Source organism: Trichoplax adhaerens, genomic scaffold (genome assembly GCF_000150275.1).
Source record: "Trichoplax adhaerens TRIADscaffold_12 genomic scaffold, whole genome shotgun sequence".
Lineage (NCBI taxonomy): Eukaryota > Metazoa > Placozoa > Uniplacotomia > Trichoplacea > Trichoplacidae > Trichoplax > Trichoplax adhaerens.
The window spans coordinates 1,923,241-1,939,747 of record NW_002060954.1 but is presented as its reverse complement, the minus strand read 5'-3'; the positions used below and the strand labels follow the sequence as shown (position 1 = coordinate 1,939,747).

Genomic DNA, 16,507 nt, shown 5'->3' with positions numbered 1-16,507 from the left:
AACAATTAGTAATTGAAATAAAAGTAACATCACTAATTACTTTAGAACATTATAAATTTTATTTAGCTCTGAGTGAGTTCATGTGTTATTCTGATAAGTGTATATCGTTGCTGTCTTAACATACGCATCTGCTATCGTAACAATTCCATTTCTACTCTGGCTGATGGACCTGGCTAAAATTATTTTGGTAATTATAGTTATATTGCTTCATATGATATTGTATCTTTTTTTAAAGCTTGGGAAAGGATAGACTGATCGCGAATGCTAATATAATATTATTTGTTTCTATCTATTTCTTTTGCTCTGATATAATTTAATGTCACAAAGTGTGCGCGTTGATAGATTATTGTTCTGCATGCTTATGCTACTATGTTAGGTCATTATTGATGGATGCTATTTTCGGTAACTCATATCAAGCAGTTTACACCATATACTGCAGAAATAATCAGAATAATATTTAAATATCCATTTACTCTTACATCAACTTGGACCGCTTTTATTGAAAGTGTGTATAATATGTACACGAGTGTGTATATGTTAAACTCATATGCAAGTAAACCACATATGTAATGGCTGCTAATTTTGATAATATCCTCGGTTGTTATTGATGGCGATAACTCATTAGAATGTTGGAAATGAAGTAGAATACATCGTAGACATAGACTGATCTATGGAAATCACATCAATTTAGTCTTTCCTAAATTTTGATACATTTTATCAAAAATACAATAATCTGTACTTGTATAATTGAGTTCTATTCAGATATTTTCCACACAAAGAATCTATAACGTGTATATAAATATTTTATACATATTGATTTTATACCTGTCGTAATAGTACTTAGATTGATAATTAGTATTCTAATTAAAAAGTATTTTCCAATTGGATAATATTTTTAACTTTGAAGTCTGACAAGGAATTTAGTTTTGTATATTATGTGTTTAGCCGTTATGTCTTTACATAATTCTCAGTTTTTATTCGTTTAGTGATATTTTGATGTGACTACTGTTACCTACATGCTGACAAACATTATTTTACAGTAGAATGCAAAATAGCAAAAACAGTAAATAAATTTTATCTAAATAGAGCCTTAATGAAATCATAGATGTTCATAGATGAAATAATGACAATTGATACTTTGACGGTAATAATTATATTAACTTTTTTCAACTAATTTTACGCAATCTTAACCAACAAAAACTTGATGATCAACGAAGTAAAATATTCCCTTTATCTTAAAATTGCACAATTTTCTACCGATTAGTTTACTTTAACTTGAATTTGATTACTGTGATTAGTTTTAAATCAGTTCCTTAACATCCATGCTATCCGATTTTCAAATCTATTAATGATATTGAGTATGTAGACTGTAATAGCATAATTAACAATTATAATTGATAGAATTTTTTCTATGAGAGAAATTCATGATGACTTTTTTATTCATTTCAGATTCTGTGTCTAACATTAACTATTTTAAATTCAACCACTACGAATGGTCAAGGTTAGTAATATTATTCTTAAGAAATGTTAAAATATTTGAAATACTATATCAAATATTCTGAAAAATATAATCAGTTTGATTATGTATGATTTCTAATTATCTCAGTGTAGTAATAGCTATTAATCTAATTAAGGAGATAACGATAATCATTATAAATATTAATGAAACAAGTTGATGACCGTGCGCGGTCTTAGGGTGGCTATAAAAATCAGCTTTTACTCATACTAATTAAAATAAATGTCAATAGTGATTGATATTTATTAACATTTCCGTGATTCTGATCATGAAATAGCATTTACTATCAAATCAATGCTAATGACCGTTTATATTCGAGAGTAATCTACTTTAGGGCTGGATTACCGGTATGTTAAAGAACGAAACAATTATACATTACATTCTGCTACGTAAGAAGACCCAATTTAAGTAATACTTAAAAGCATGTTTAAATCGATAGCAGTTAAACCTAAATTTAGATTCCGTTGAATTACTTGTAGTCATGGTAGATGATGATTGTCATATTTAAATTTAGGAGACCATTGTACATATTGTAGGACCGTATTCTGAATCCCCAATACATAGTTACAGTTCATGATCGAAAGCAGCGTATCTCCGTATATAGCCTAGTTTTTCGGTTCGCAAATTGAGCCATACCGTTTATTTATGAGATTACTTGAAGTCAAAAACAGATATCAAACTAAGTAACTACTTACATTCAATCTTAAAGATAAACAGTAGGCGAAGACTCCAACGTAAAAGGCTGTTTACAAGTGTTATACTCCTAAGATGGAACTTAGCGTTATTGTCATCTTAGATACCTTAGATTTATATCGAGAACTATTTCAGTCCAATAGATCTATAGCAATGAACATAAATGCGCTTGAGCGTAGTAGATTTTTTAGCTAATGGTCAATTTTCAATTTAACTAATAGAGGTATGTACGCCTGGATGGACAAAAATAAGTAATCGTTGTTTTAAATCATTTGAGATAAGGACAACCTACGGTATTGCCCGTAGTTCTTGTCAACAACTGTCTGGCGATTTAGCCGTTGATGATTCTGTTATAATCCATAACGCCTTGTATAACTTACTCCTAAAACATAAACCTTACTGGATTGGATTAGAAAAGCGATATGGAGATAACTTAAGCTGGGATTATCGGTGGTTGGCTACTGGTCAGAGTGTGATACATGGCCCGCAGTTTTGGGCTAACAGCAATCCAGTGGAAGGACCAGATAGATGTGTATTTATTATTAAAGTCAATCGATTTCATTCTTATTGGCGAAATAAAAATTGTAGCTATCTGCACAGGTACATATGTCAGAAGTCAGCAGAGGAAGTTTCTTTATCTTCTATACCCGTTGTTAGCATAAGTGTAGAAAGCACTGATCCTCCTACTACGGAATTAAATCCTTTATATTCGATTATTTCACAAGTTGACGTTGGAACCAGCAAGATAGATTCTTCATCGCCATCAATTACTTTATCCAGTAATACCAACATTTTTTCATCTCCTCTGCCCGTCACTAGCACAAGCGTAAAAAGCAAAGATGCTTCTGCTACGGAAGTATATGCTTTAACTTTGACTACTTCGCAAGTCAACATAGAAACCAGCGAGATAGCTTCTTTATCACTATCAATTACTTTATCTAGTAAAACTATCATTTTAGCATCTACTGTCAATAAATTAGAATCATCGATTTCTACTGATTCTAATAATAACATTATCTCTAGTTTGTATGAGGATGCAGTGATATTATCATCGCCTTCTCCTGATTTTAATGTTAACATCAGCGCAAGTACGGATAAGAATCCACTGATATCATCGGCTTCATCATTCACTTTGGCTATAGAGTCATTGACTTCTACTGATTCTAAAGTTTACATCAGCTCAAGTGCGGATGAGAATCCATTAATATCATCGGTTTCATCATCTGTCTTCATTCTTGATCATAATCTCAGAGTCGCTTTAACAGTAAATACGGCGATGAGCGACAGTGAACGTTTTACTAGCAGTAATGAACAGGCCTCATCCTCTAGTAGTTCTAGTAACAACGCACTATTAACAACTAGTGAACTATCGCTGCTAGCATCTACTACTACTGATTCTTTCTTAAGTTTAAGCATGCATGAAGATCTGTCTACTTCCATTGTCGATAAAGAGACTTTTGTTTTGGATAGCCAGAATTTATTATCCAGCTTATTGACCAACAGTAGTTTTGATAATGTTATAATGGCAACGACAGCTGTGGGATCGCAGCAGCTTCCTTCTACTACTTCAGGCCTTAACATTAATTCTACCACGTTTGAAGATTCATTAAGACCGTCCATTTTATCATCGAATTTTGTAATCAATAGTGCCTTGAGCATCACTTCAGCAACACCTACAGTTATAATCGCTGAAAAGGGCTCTGATGCCTACAATCAATTGGTAATATCTAGCTCATGGATTAATAGTAATTCTGAGGTTATTCAGCTATCAACTGCAACTAATCATCTACCGCTGACAGCTTATGTTACTCTACAATCACACATTAGCTCAAGCATAAACGAGTATTCCTTGATGGTATTAATAATAGGTAAGATTAAGTTCTGCCCTCATTTTACTAAGTACTTCAAGTACTATTGGACTTATGTTATTATCCATTTTGCTAGATGATATCATCATAAACGATGCCACTGTTACAGTAACGGACGTAAAAGACGAAGGGAACGCCACTCTTCATCAGCAGTTATCGTCGAATTCGTCGATGCAGAGCAGTTCTAGCATCACTATTGATACCCCTACGATTGCTAATAATTCGCCGTTGCTTTCTTCTAACCTTTCCGTCTCCGATCCTAGCTTATATAATACGAAAGAAAATTTATTATCATCACTATCAGGTACGATATTGTATTATGATTTACATCTAGCTCTAGCTCCAAACTTGATGCAATCTATGAACCACCGTATCATAGCAAATTCTTTAGACGAGGTTTATGGCTATATATCCACAGTGAGGTGCATAGTATCATATGCTATAACGAAAGCTACACCAATGAGCGATATTAGTTATGCTAAGTCAAACTGGAGTATGGAAACTACAGTAGTATAGATCAATGAATGATAATTATGAACCACATCAAAGAAAGTAGTGATTAGATCATAGCTGATTGCAATCTCCATTCTTATTTATTCTCGATCTGCAGTAAATCGTAAACACAATTATTTATGAATTACTCTTCAATAATTCAGATTAAATTTAGTTATAAATTGCAATTTTTTACAGCGATGATCATATACTAATAGTTCATATTTATGATCACTTGTTTTCATTAACACTATTTGACAGAGATTTGCTTTAAGTTTAATTGATAAACTTAGAATTCGTATTATGAACTATGTTTTTAATCATTGATACTATCCTACTGATAGCTTCGATAGAGCAATATTATTATAAACTTTGGCAGCTGCAGTCTTAACTTAATACTTTATAACACAGCATCTTATCGAATTTCACCTACTGTACTATTATCTCTTATTAGTCAAAATGCATAACCATTTTTCAAGTAGAAAATCGATTAAACAGTTCGATTTTAATAGAGTTTGATGGGTTAATCTCTGATTTAATTATTTTCATATCCTGAAATATTATAATCTATGATAAAATCCGATCATGAAAATTCAATATTTGTAGAAAATTAGAACTTTATTAGATCTAATAAAAAGATTAGCTACACACAGCTTTACTCTAGCCGAATAGAACTACTGAAAAACTTCCAGAAAGAACAATCAGATAATCTACTGTCGCCTGCTTTTATGCTCTCCGTAAACTTCGCAGCTACAATCAGCATAGCAACATTTTACCTCATTTTACACATTATCAAATTATTATTTGTAACACTATTTTTACAGTGGGCCATCATTAATCCAATATGGAAACGATAGTATTTGCGTAGACATTATTCCTACTACTCAAAGTACAATGAAACATATCCTAATATATGATTTACATTTCTATTTTTACATCTAACCTTATTAATAGCTCAATATTCTACTGTATATAGTCGCCTGTTTTTTAGCATAGAGTTTACCATCGCAGTCTATAATTATGGGCTACTAAATATATAATAAGATAAATATAGAAACGACACTACCCTACATCGTACTAAATATGGTTAATGGTCTATAATCACAGTATTACGTTATTTTACATAATCATAATTGTTTTATATAATGAGTGCAGTATCTTCTATCCAATTTAAAAATGTAGGGTCCAGTCTAATCTAGCTTTTAAAAAGTATTATTTTCATGCTATTATTCCGTCTGGATATCACAAATATCATACTTTCACCATGAATAGCAGCCTAGGAATAGAACTTAACATTCCAATTTTATATTTAGGCAGAAAGAATACTTATTGTTGTACCTTTAACAACCTGAATATTATTAATATAATTCTTTGTTCTAATTGTAATATCATTTCATGCACACTAATTCTAATATCCATCATGTAGATCATGGAATGACCGGTGATTATAATACCTGTATAACTTGTAATAATCGCCCCAGCTTTACAACTATGGACATATTTCAGCATCCTAGAACCCTTTCAGTGACGACAATACCACCATTAGAATATTCTACCAGTTCTTCTCCAGGTATATTGCAACTTGTAGAGAAATTTATTTCGGAGTAAAATAGTTTCTTTTATTGCTACTTCTTATAAAGGTTAAGAAACTTTCTCATTTAATATGAATAAATAAATAATCAACTGCTTTCTATTGCTAACAGCTTCCTGTGTTTAATTTGAGTTATTTCTAACGTATGGCTATCAATTTCCTAAGATACCATCACTTACTACCGTTACTAATATTTGCAGTCTCCGCAAACATCACTCTGAATCAGTCGTCGTCAGCGGATAATGAAAGCTACATAGCCAATCATGTCAAGGCTAGTAAAATGGTTATTGATGGGCAAATTTAATATGCTTATATCGTGAGAAGAAATATCATATCAAAATCGTCAGAACTTAGACTCATGATAAATTGACGCTCAAGATTTAATGAAAAAACTGCTGTGTTGAATAATGAGCTTTTATTGATCAGATTTGTAATAATCTCCATAGGGTTGAAATTGAAAAATTTTTAAATAATGACTTATTTGCTTGTCATGCAGATTGATGAGATACAAGAAACTAACAGTCAACTTATAGTAAATATAACTGATACCGTGGATAAGGTAATGTAACTTTTATGCGTAAGAAATAATAACGTGCTTCATAATTTTTACAAGAGAAGTTTTCAAATCAATCTTTGAAACTAAATCTTAATTATTACTTAAAATATCGATTTTGCTATAATACAAAAGAATAAAATGATCATATTGGATTTTCCTAGAGATCAAGACATCAAATTAGAGATGTGATATATTTAACCAAGATTTATCGGTTTTATTCTGTAGAATCCTGGCTTAATTCTTACGCAGATCGATAAATTTGACACGAATTTAGCTAAAAAAATTAATCAAGCTAATATTACTACACAGTTTAGGATGTCAACGCCACAGTCAGGTATTCATTTAGCTCATACAAATATATCACCAAAGCTATCGCATCATTACTAATATACGAGTACAGTATAAATAATATCAGCTTCTTCCTTCAGATTGTCGCTATCTCTTACTATTATACCTATGTAATTAAGCTGACATTAATCAGTAACTTATATATGTATTCCAATGCTGATATCTATATACGCTGAATCTACACTTACTGATTTAAAGTATTTTAATTTAAAGGCTGTTCTAACTTTAGCTGCATTGCTTACTAAATGATTTCTTATTGTATTGTACATCGTTCTTCCATCTATTGATGCCCATATTATGATCGAACATGCCAGAATTGGTAGCCCAAACGATTAAGGCGTCGAATACGAAGTCAACCATTAATCTAGTGCTATCGTCATCCAACAAGTCCGTAGCAGAAGTGAGGATTCCTAAATCAGCATTTCAATTCTCTGATCAAGGTGACGAATATTTCTGGCTTTATTTTATTATTGTAATTTTATCGCACCCCTGCTGAATAGAAATCGATAGTAAAATCGTGAATTGTCTTCATTTCGATAATATTTGTGGCTCACCTTTTTTATAAGATATCAGCAATAATACCGTTCAAATTATTAATTTTACAAAAATTTTTAGATCACACTGTAACTGTGGTAGTGCGAACTTATAATGTCAAAAGGAATTGGGCAGAAAATAACGCTAATGGCAATAACAGGTACACTTTAGATACGGACATACAATGTATATATACACGTAAATTGATTATATATACATATTAAGTTTCCATTCTTTCATTTTGATAGAAGTGATATGATTTCATACTAACAGAATTCCAAAAAAATTCTTTAGCATCATTATTTCCAGCATTTTGTCTTGCTCTGTGTACCCACCACAAGACAAAAATTTTACAGTGCCTGTCCATCTTCACTTTAAAATTCAATATGGACAGGTCAGATAAAGTTAACATTACGGTTTTATTAATTATTTCAAAGATCATTTAAAAGTTTGCACAATTGTAATCTTTTTCCATTAGACTTATCCACCCTATCGATGTGCATATTGGGAGCAATTGTAAGATAAATAATACAAATAACTTAAATGTTCTACTATAATATAGACCTTAAGTGATCAGTGAATTGCGAAATTATCGCAATTTATTAGCTAATCGAAATAGATAGCATAACTTGATTTATAATGACTAGAAAATTCATTCTTCTTTCGAATTAAGTGAATTAGACATTAACTTATGATCGGATCATAATTTGATTTACTAATACCCGCACTTTTCGACTTTGTCCTTAATTATAAATTTATTAAAGTGGATGGTCAGAATACGGAATTCAATTATTGGGCTATAATTCGACCAGAGTTCATTGTGCAACATCTCATTTCACCAGTTTTGCAGTTATTATGCAAAGTTCAAAGGCAATCAAAAATTTTGTTGATTTATGTTCATATTTAAGACGAAGTTATTATGGAATAATTTAGACATTAATACGTGTACATTCACCCATGGTCAACTTCGACATTATATATTGAAGTTACTGATTATATTTTGAATTTAGGCGCTTACTGGGCCTCACGACGCTAACCTCCGTTATATAACTTATGCCGGATACTCTGCCTCGCTATTTGCCTTATTGGTTATGATAACAATATTAATTAGCAGCAAGTTAGTAAGATGACTTCTTGTTAAAGCTTGATAATAATACTGTTTAATATTGATGTAAAGTCTTGTATTGTCAGATCCAAAAGTGGTTTCTTAATTAATACTATACACCTTGCTAATTAATTACTAACGAGGTCAGGATCTAGAGCTTATAGAGCTTTTATTTGTCTAAAGTTAATAGTTCGAAGCGTGTACTTAATAGCTTGGAGTGTAGGTCTTGAATTCCTTACGATTAGCTTAGTTCAATGTATTAGCCTGTACTTATTGAGCGAGGCAACATGACTTGAGTAAAATTATACTATAGATATATTTGTACTTAGTTGAAACCTACATTTCATTGTAGCATTTGAAATAATGTAAGACTTCTTGTTCTTAAAGCAATGTTAAGTTTTTAAAATTTATACGATTTCTCGATCTATTATATCATTCTTGCTTTAAATTTCAATCAGCAAGGTATATCTAACATTTTTATGTAGGAAATTTTACACAGTAAAGCACTTTATTCACCTTAATTTGGCTGTTGCTATGGTAGTTTCGATTATTGGATTCTTAGCTGGCATACATGCAACGCAACTGCCGGTAATTAATCCTGAATTAGTATTATAAGACACCAATAGTTTATGGTAGAAATTCTAATACACCATTTTAATTGGTATATTCGGTGATCTACTTTGTGCCGCACGAATAATTGTGTCAATATGTATAGAAATGTCAACTTGTACTAGATTGCTAAAAATCTACTTGAATGGGTGTTTTACTAGTCTTTATGATAAATTTAAGTTGCTTTCATGATGATATTTTATTTAACAAATACCACTTCTCTTGATGTATATTACATTACAGTATCGAAAAATTGTCAGTATAACTTCTCGAAATCCATTACTATGAGTGAAATAAAATTAAATTCTTTTAAATTGTAGCTTCTTTGTACTATTATCGCTGTTGGATTGCATTTTTTCTATTTGGCAAGCTTAACATGGATGATGATGGAGGCCTTACTACTTTTGCAAAAAATCTCATCGATGCGGAAAACTATTGACCTAAAAATTAGGCGGTTATATTTTATTGCAGGATGGTGTAAGTATAAAATACATTGACTAATTTACTGTAATTAAAATTTTAATCCTTACTATCATTCATGAATAGTTAATAAGTCATTTTTAATAGCTATCATTAGAAAGTATACGTACAGGTAATCCATGCAACCTTCATCATATTTAATCTGTTCTCTGGCGCTATTTTTTCAAATTTTCTTTAAATGATCCCAAATTAGTGCCTCCTGCAGTAATAGTCGCAGTGGCCACGTGCACTGGGATAGACGCATACCGCAATTCAAATAAGTAAGTTTTAAATACGAATACCAGACGTGGTGGTTATGCAGGTCTCGATTTAGTTAACTAGTCATTAATGTCAATTATTATTTTAATAGCTGTTGGATTAAAAATGCAAGCCCTCAAATGTGGTTCTTTGTTGGTCCAATTATTTTAATTGTTGTGGTAAGATACTGTAGTTTGATAGGTACTATAATAATAATTAAAAAATCGTAAGTTATATATAATATATTATATAGCAATATATTGAACTTAATCAACATGCATTAGTCTTTTCCAGTATAACTACTGCATTTATGCGTGTTAATCCATCAATCTTTCATAGAGAATGTGTTTTTTCTAAGAATTGTGATTTCTTAATTATGCTAGCGCAAAGATAGTCAATAGGCTAAATTTTGTATTTACTCGATTCTGTATTGCAAGAGATAAACGTGAGTTTATATTAGCACTCCTGTTAATTTGGCGATATTTTAAAATCTTTCATAACGAAAATTTTTAGAGTAACATTGCCATTACAATTACGGCTGTAAAAGCGCTCTTCTCGATTACAGTTATGGTCCAAAAATCTGAAATTCAAAAATTCAAGTATAACGGAATTACGATCCAGTTTAAAACTATAACATCCATAGAAATATCATATTGCTTCATTAAAACTATTCTACTTAATTTGTAGTAGATATAATAAAATAACTCCCTCTTTCTGCAGTTTTATCATATTTATGAAATTCAAGGCAATTTACTAGTAGTAAAGCGATATTTAGTAACATGATGATTTAATCGAAATATATCCATTCTTCTTCATAGAGTTGGAATTAGAGCTGTGACTTCGCTAATCTTTCTCTTTGGTGTATCTTGGTTATTTGGTATCCTATATTATGCTACAGATAATATCGCTTTTGCTTACTTATTTACAGTTTTGAATTGCCCACAGGTAAATTATCGTTTATCAGCGGCAGCTTGTTAAGTTTAATTTCACTGCAAGTTTTTCTATCCATAAAGACTGTTTGGTTGTATCATAATCATCTGATGCTAATGATAATATATTGACTTACCGATATTCTGATATGAAGGGGCTTTTAATCTTTTACTTTCATTGCTTTCGAGATCATGATGTAAGTTTTGATATTGATTTTAGAACTGATATTTTACGGATAACATATATGTACTAAGCTTCAAAATTATTCTCTAAAATACCGGAGTATATGTCAGGTGTAATCATATATAATCTTGCATCTGCTATAGCAATAGATTGGAAACGGCAATACTAATTTATATCGCATCTAATTTGATTACCCTTAGGTGCAAGAGTACTTTCAGAAAAGAACTAAATTTGGTACAATGATATTTCCAATGCAATCCATGAGAGATACTAGCGGGGAAACGCGAGTACGATTTACAATTCACGTATAACGTCTTTTGATAGATAGTTGAAGATATAATTACATTCTGCAATAAAATAGGATAGTTAAAATAATTGATATTTTATATTGACTTATAATAACTGAAAATAAAAGTCAGCATCAATTTACCATTTGGCTCTGTGTAAATTTTCATTTTATATGATTTTAATATATTTATTTATTCCGTTATTTTTTTATTATAGAGTGAAGATACGCGTGCTAGTCGTAACGTTAAAATTCCATTATTACCACTTTCTACGGATAATATTTCATGCAACTCTGTAGATATTCGACGAGATTCTAAAAGTTTGAATAAGATACAAGGTAATCAACTTCAGCCACACTCGTGCGTTTATGAAGGGCTGTTGATATTTAAAGTTAGTTGCCTTACTCAAATTTCAGCGATTGCTGCCATCGTATAATTACGACTCATTTCCGATAAATGTCTTCCAAGTATTTTACATTAGTAACCCTATAATTTTCGATTACTCGTTCTAATTCAACAAAATTTATTTTCATCCTCGATCGAACTAACACATGAACTAGAAATGTGTTCATCATACAGGTTAGTTAAAGTGGCAAATTGCTTCATAAAATCGTAATTTATTGCATATACTGATGTTCTCTTGTACTACATGACTAGGTTAAATAATTCTCGCTAAAAGTTATCGTCGTTTATTATGTTTGGATTGCTATTGATAAAAACGCCTTCAAATTTTTCTTGTAATACATTTAACTTTGTCGATTATGACTTAAACATTTTAAAAATAGTGTTACCACCATGGCCTCGGTTTGCGATCATTCTGGCATTTGGACTAACCGTAAAAAAAGTGGTTTTAATTAACAATAAATACGGAAATTCTGATATCTACCTTCTTTATAAAATGTTAATTTCAAATAGAAAGATTTATCTTCAGTATCATTTGCTGAATTACTATTTAATGTTGTAAGAAAATGTATTATATACGATGTACTTGTTTTATTCATTGTAGTACTGTACAAGAGATATGAGTTATAGTCTTACCTATCATAAATAAAATTAAAATGAGTTCATAACTTGTATGTTTTTTGAGTCACATAAGAATAGAAATATTTTCCACTGCTGTCAATCGGGGTCGATCAATACACTACTACTTCCTTCGCCTAAGAGCTCGTTGTTGTATTAGCTCATCATTCAGCTTGCAGTACTAGCTTTGATCAGTATCGTATGTTGTAAATATCAGATTTCATTTTGACTACATTAGCTATATTCTAACTAATAGTAAAAATTCTTCCTATCATATACAAATATAATACTGTATTGATAGTCAAATAATTAATCGATAATTTTGACGAATAACTCGAATTCATACATTGAAACAACAACATGCTTTGTATAGAAAGTATCGCACAATTTATCTTCCATTTCAATAGTTTACATTATTATTTACATAAAATATCGCTGGAATGATCTCGATACTCGAATCTGTTACGATTGTAGCTAGAATCATTCTACGGTCCTAGTAACGATAAGACCTATAGCAAATACATTTTCAGTTAAAATAGCTAGTAGTAGTGATAGATTAATTTATCATTTCAGAACTCCTGTTATTAGCTCTTTGTTAGGCCGCTATCAAATAGACAGTAAGAATAGTTGGTAATTGTCGCTTTTTTAGTTCTAACTCAAAGAAATTAAGCTATGTGTAGATTCTAGCATTATCGAATTTGATAAACTCTGGAGTCATTCGCCTTACTAGCTTTTTAAATTAAAAAATTATAGATATTTCACGGTATAATCATTGAAATATCGATCCTTGAATTAATAATACGAGTACTTTGATAAGAATACGATATTGCTTACTCTTATTTGTTACGGCTATAGCTAACGTATATCATACTCGTAAAGTTATTGTGACCATCTGATATACTCTCGAATTTTCGTGCATATTAGAAGTGCTAATATTCCTGCAACATTAAGGTTTATAGTTACAGTGGATATCGATTCTTAATTCCTTTTTTTAATTACTGAGCTGTGTATGCAGATTACGGACATAAGTAGACACGTACGGTATGCACTAAATTATAAATATTAAAATAGAATTTTCGAATTTATACTACATGAATGAGTGCTTAATATATTATGCAATTTTTAGATCTGGTTAGTCTTAAAAATATCGAATGAAGTTACTACTTCGTACAAAAAATGCAGCAATTCCAGGATATGTAGGACCAAGTTTACAATGATCTTGTGGTAGTTTATTATAACTCAAGCAGCTACTCTACATAAAAATCCAAGTATAGCATTAAAGCAATAACGTTAATAAGATTTAGGAGTGGTACAGCAAGTCAAAATCTAGTCGACCCTTGTACAATAGGATAACAGCAATGAATTATGTAAATGGAATAACTCCAAACTTTATTAAATGTGGAAATACTAACAAATAATAGCCTAAAATTTAATGCATTACAGTAGTTACATAGATTGTAAAATTTAATTATTTGTGTTAATAGTATCTTTTCGTAAACTTGATAACAGACTAATTGAATATTATAAGGTAATCCTGGAAAGATAAAGGAAGCTTCTATTAAATTTACCACCAAATCGCATAATTATCAATTCACTATCTGTTATTCCTAAAGTAATTGTCTTACGTATATTGATTTTTAAATCTCAGGGTAGATGGAACTTATACACGCTGTTTTACTAAATTCAGTTTAAGATAAAAGAATGCCGAGAATAAGGATATGATTATCATAGTCTGCTTACATCAAATCTAATAATATGTAAACACAGCAGACCTACAAATAACAATACTTTCTTAGACAATTTTCAAGTAAGAGATAAGTGACTATTTGCACCTGAAACTGTCTATTAGAAGTGTTACGAATTCAACAAATGTTTGCCATGAAAGTGTAAGTATAGTTAATTAATAGCAGTAATACAGAGGCAAGCCTGAATTTCCGCGGCTGTTGCTGTTAATAGACTCTCCTAATCGAAGCTTGCATCAAGCTTCGATGTAAATGTAAATGTCAAATGTAAAGTCATGTAAACGTTAATGTATATGTAAATGTTAACATAAAGGCAGAACATATTTAGCAAATAGCTTGCTGACAAATAGCTTGTTGACAAAATAAATTCTTCCTGTAGGTTGTTTAACTTACGAATACAGTTTATTTTAGTTGTAATACTATTTGTAAAGTTCACTGGAGTAAGCTTGATAAGTGACAAATTAACAGCAACCGCCACTTTGTGGTGGACGATCTGGAACAGATGTACTTGGGTTAGATGGATTCTGAGGTCCCAGTTTAATGCCATTTGCCTGAGTAATAATAACCACGCTAGTATAAGAGTTTCTAATTTACTAATACCCATAAAAAATGTGATAAAATATGCTTGTTATTAAAATACCTCATTGTTAATGTCGAACGCTCCATCTTGAATTTTTTGATAAATTTCTTTGGCTGTATTAATGAATGCCTGTAGAAATATGGCAGTTTATAAGTGCTCAAACATTGCCAAAAGTATTGTGCTGTATATTAGAGAAAGTGGCGAGAAATATATTCACTGTAACTACCTCTTCTACGTTAGCGGCTGTCTTTGCAGATGTTTCCATAAAGATTAAACCGTGTTCGCGTGCAAATGCTTCGCCCTAGATAAAATTTTGATATACAAGAATAATCTTAAGATATAGTGCAGAATTTTTCAGCGAGAAAGATTTTCAGTAATATAAGCGAGATGGGTAAATAACAGGTAAATACACTTAATTCTAGATTTATAGTAATCTAACATTTCTGTCTAATTATTTTTTAAATGAGTGTAAATAATGAGATAATTATTATATTTTGAGAAACACTTACTTCTTCTTTTTTGACGTCTCGGCGACTTTCCAAATCACTATTTAATAATAATAAATAGTAAAATCATAAACTTTAATAAAGCATAGTCATAGTAGGTTCACATATATCTTGCATATTCACTGTTATAGACGAATGACATAAGATTATTTCGATATTATAAGTCTGCAATAAAAATACTTTAGATATGATTGTACTGATATGCATACCTTTTATTGCCGATCAGCATTATGACCATATTGGAATTAGAATGTTGTCGAGCATCTTCTAACCAAGTTGTTAAATGGTTAAATGTTTCTCTCCTAAAATGATACGAATAATCATGTGTCAAAATAATAAAATTAAAGGTGGACTATTCAGATTATTTCTTCAAAAAAATAACTGTAAATAACCTACAGAATAAGGTAATGCGTGTAATTTTAAAGTATCAGTATTTCTAGTTTATGTACGGTTGATGCGGATAATATAATTACCTTGTGATATCGTAGACTAGTAGAGCACCAGCTGCACCCCGGTAATAAGATCTTGTAATCGAACGGAATGATTCCTGTCCAGCCTAACAATAGAACAATTTATAGAACGTAAACATGATATACCACTTCATGGTATGATACCAATATAGGAAAATTAATCAATCATACTACTACAGTGTAATTTATGCATATTCCACCGTACTACTACGCTATGGTATGCATGAATGGTTGGAAGGGTAGGATCTGTCCCCTATCACAAAATAGTGATCACCTACGCAATTAACTTACATGGTTTTCATCTTTTAAATGACAGAGTTGCACAGACATCAATATAAGTGATGTTGAAAGATTGTGATGATACAGATACAGTGTAAATAGACAAATGAAATCGAGCTATCCACTGTATAGTATAGAGTACAATCTATGGATGCTTTAAATCTCATTTTCATAACAAAAGAAATTCAGGTGTCTCTAAATTAGTATATACTGTACATAGCAATATGATGAAAAATCGGGGTACAGACAAAGAAGTTTAGGGTTTCTTAGTAACTTGCACGAAATAAAGAAAAAGTATACATTTCTAGAACGAGAAATCTTATATAACCTACAATTATATCAACAATCCGTTTGGAGTTTTGTAAAAATAAAATTAAAAATTGAAAGAACCGACATAATAAAACGAACTAATGAGCCGACCATTTTTAGTGTAATAATACTCTACCTAATAATTAGTCCGCTTTATTACGATATAAGAGTA

The 16,507-nt window shown here is 30.9% G+C and overlaps 2 protein-coding genes across 2 annotated transcripts in view; one reads left to right on the top strand and one right to left on the bottom strand.

Moving 5' to 3' along the window:
- Positions 1-1,123: 1,123 nt before the first annotated feature.
- TRIADDRAFT_59938 (uncharacterized protein) lies at positions 1,124-12,373 on the top strand (the record flags this gene model as incomplete). Its single annotated transcript, XM_002115934.1, has 21 exons — positions 1,124-1,144; positions 1,450-1,501; positions 2,431-4,077; positions 4,154-4,381; positions 5,996-6,139; positions 6,361-6,443; positions 6,657-6,719; positions 6,942-7,050; positions 7,680-7,758; positions 7,893-7,992; positions 8,609-8,715; positions 9,189-9,291; positions 9,633-9,789; positions 9,986-10,052; positions 10,142-10,208; positions 10,543-10,628; positions 10,848-10,974; positions 11,114-11,155; positions 11,343-11,429; positions 11,647-11,767; positions 12,345-12,373. The coding sequence occupies 21 exons, from the start codon at positions 1,124-1,126 to the stop codon at positions 12,371-12,373; spliced, it is 3,519 nt and encodes a 1,172-aa protein (XP_002115970.1).
- A 2,279-nt stretch (positions 12,374-14,652) lies between these two features.
- The window catches only part of TRIADDRAFT_30079 (uncharacterized protein), a gene marked incomplete at both ends in the record, with an annotated part of 5,192 nt that continues 3,337 nt past the window's right edge, over positions 14,653-16,507 (bottom strand). The window contains 6 exons of the mRNA XM_002115797.1: positions 14,653-14,742; positions 14,832-14,900; positions 14,998-15,072; positions 15,281-15,317; positions 15,487-15,579; positions 15,751-15,833. Of these exons, the coding sequence (XP_002115833.1) occupies positions 14,653-14,742; positions 14,832-14,900; positions 14,998-15,072; positions 15,281-15,317; positions 15,487-15,579; positions 15,751-15,833 (447 nt within the window). The remainder of the gene's footprint in view (positions 14,743-14,831; positions 14,901-14,997; positions 15,073-15,280; positions 15,318-15,486; positions 15,580-15,750; positions 15,834-16,507) is intronic.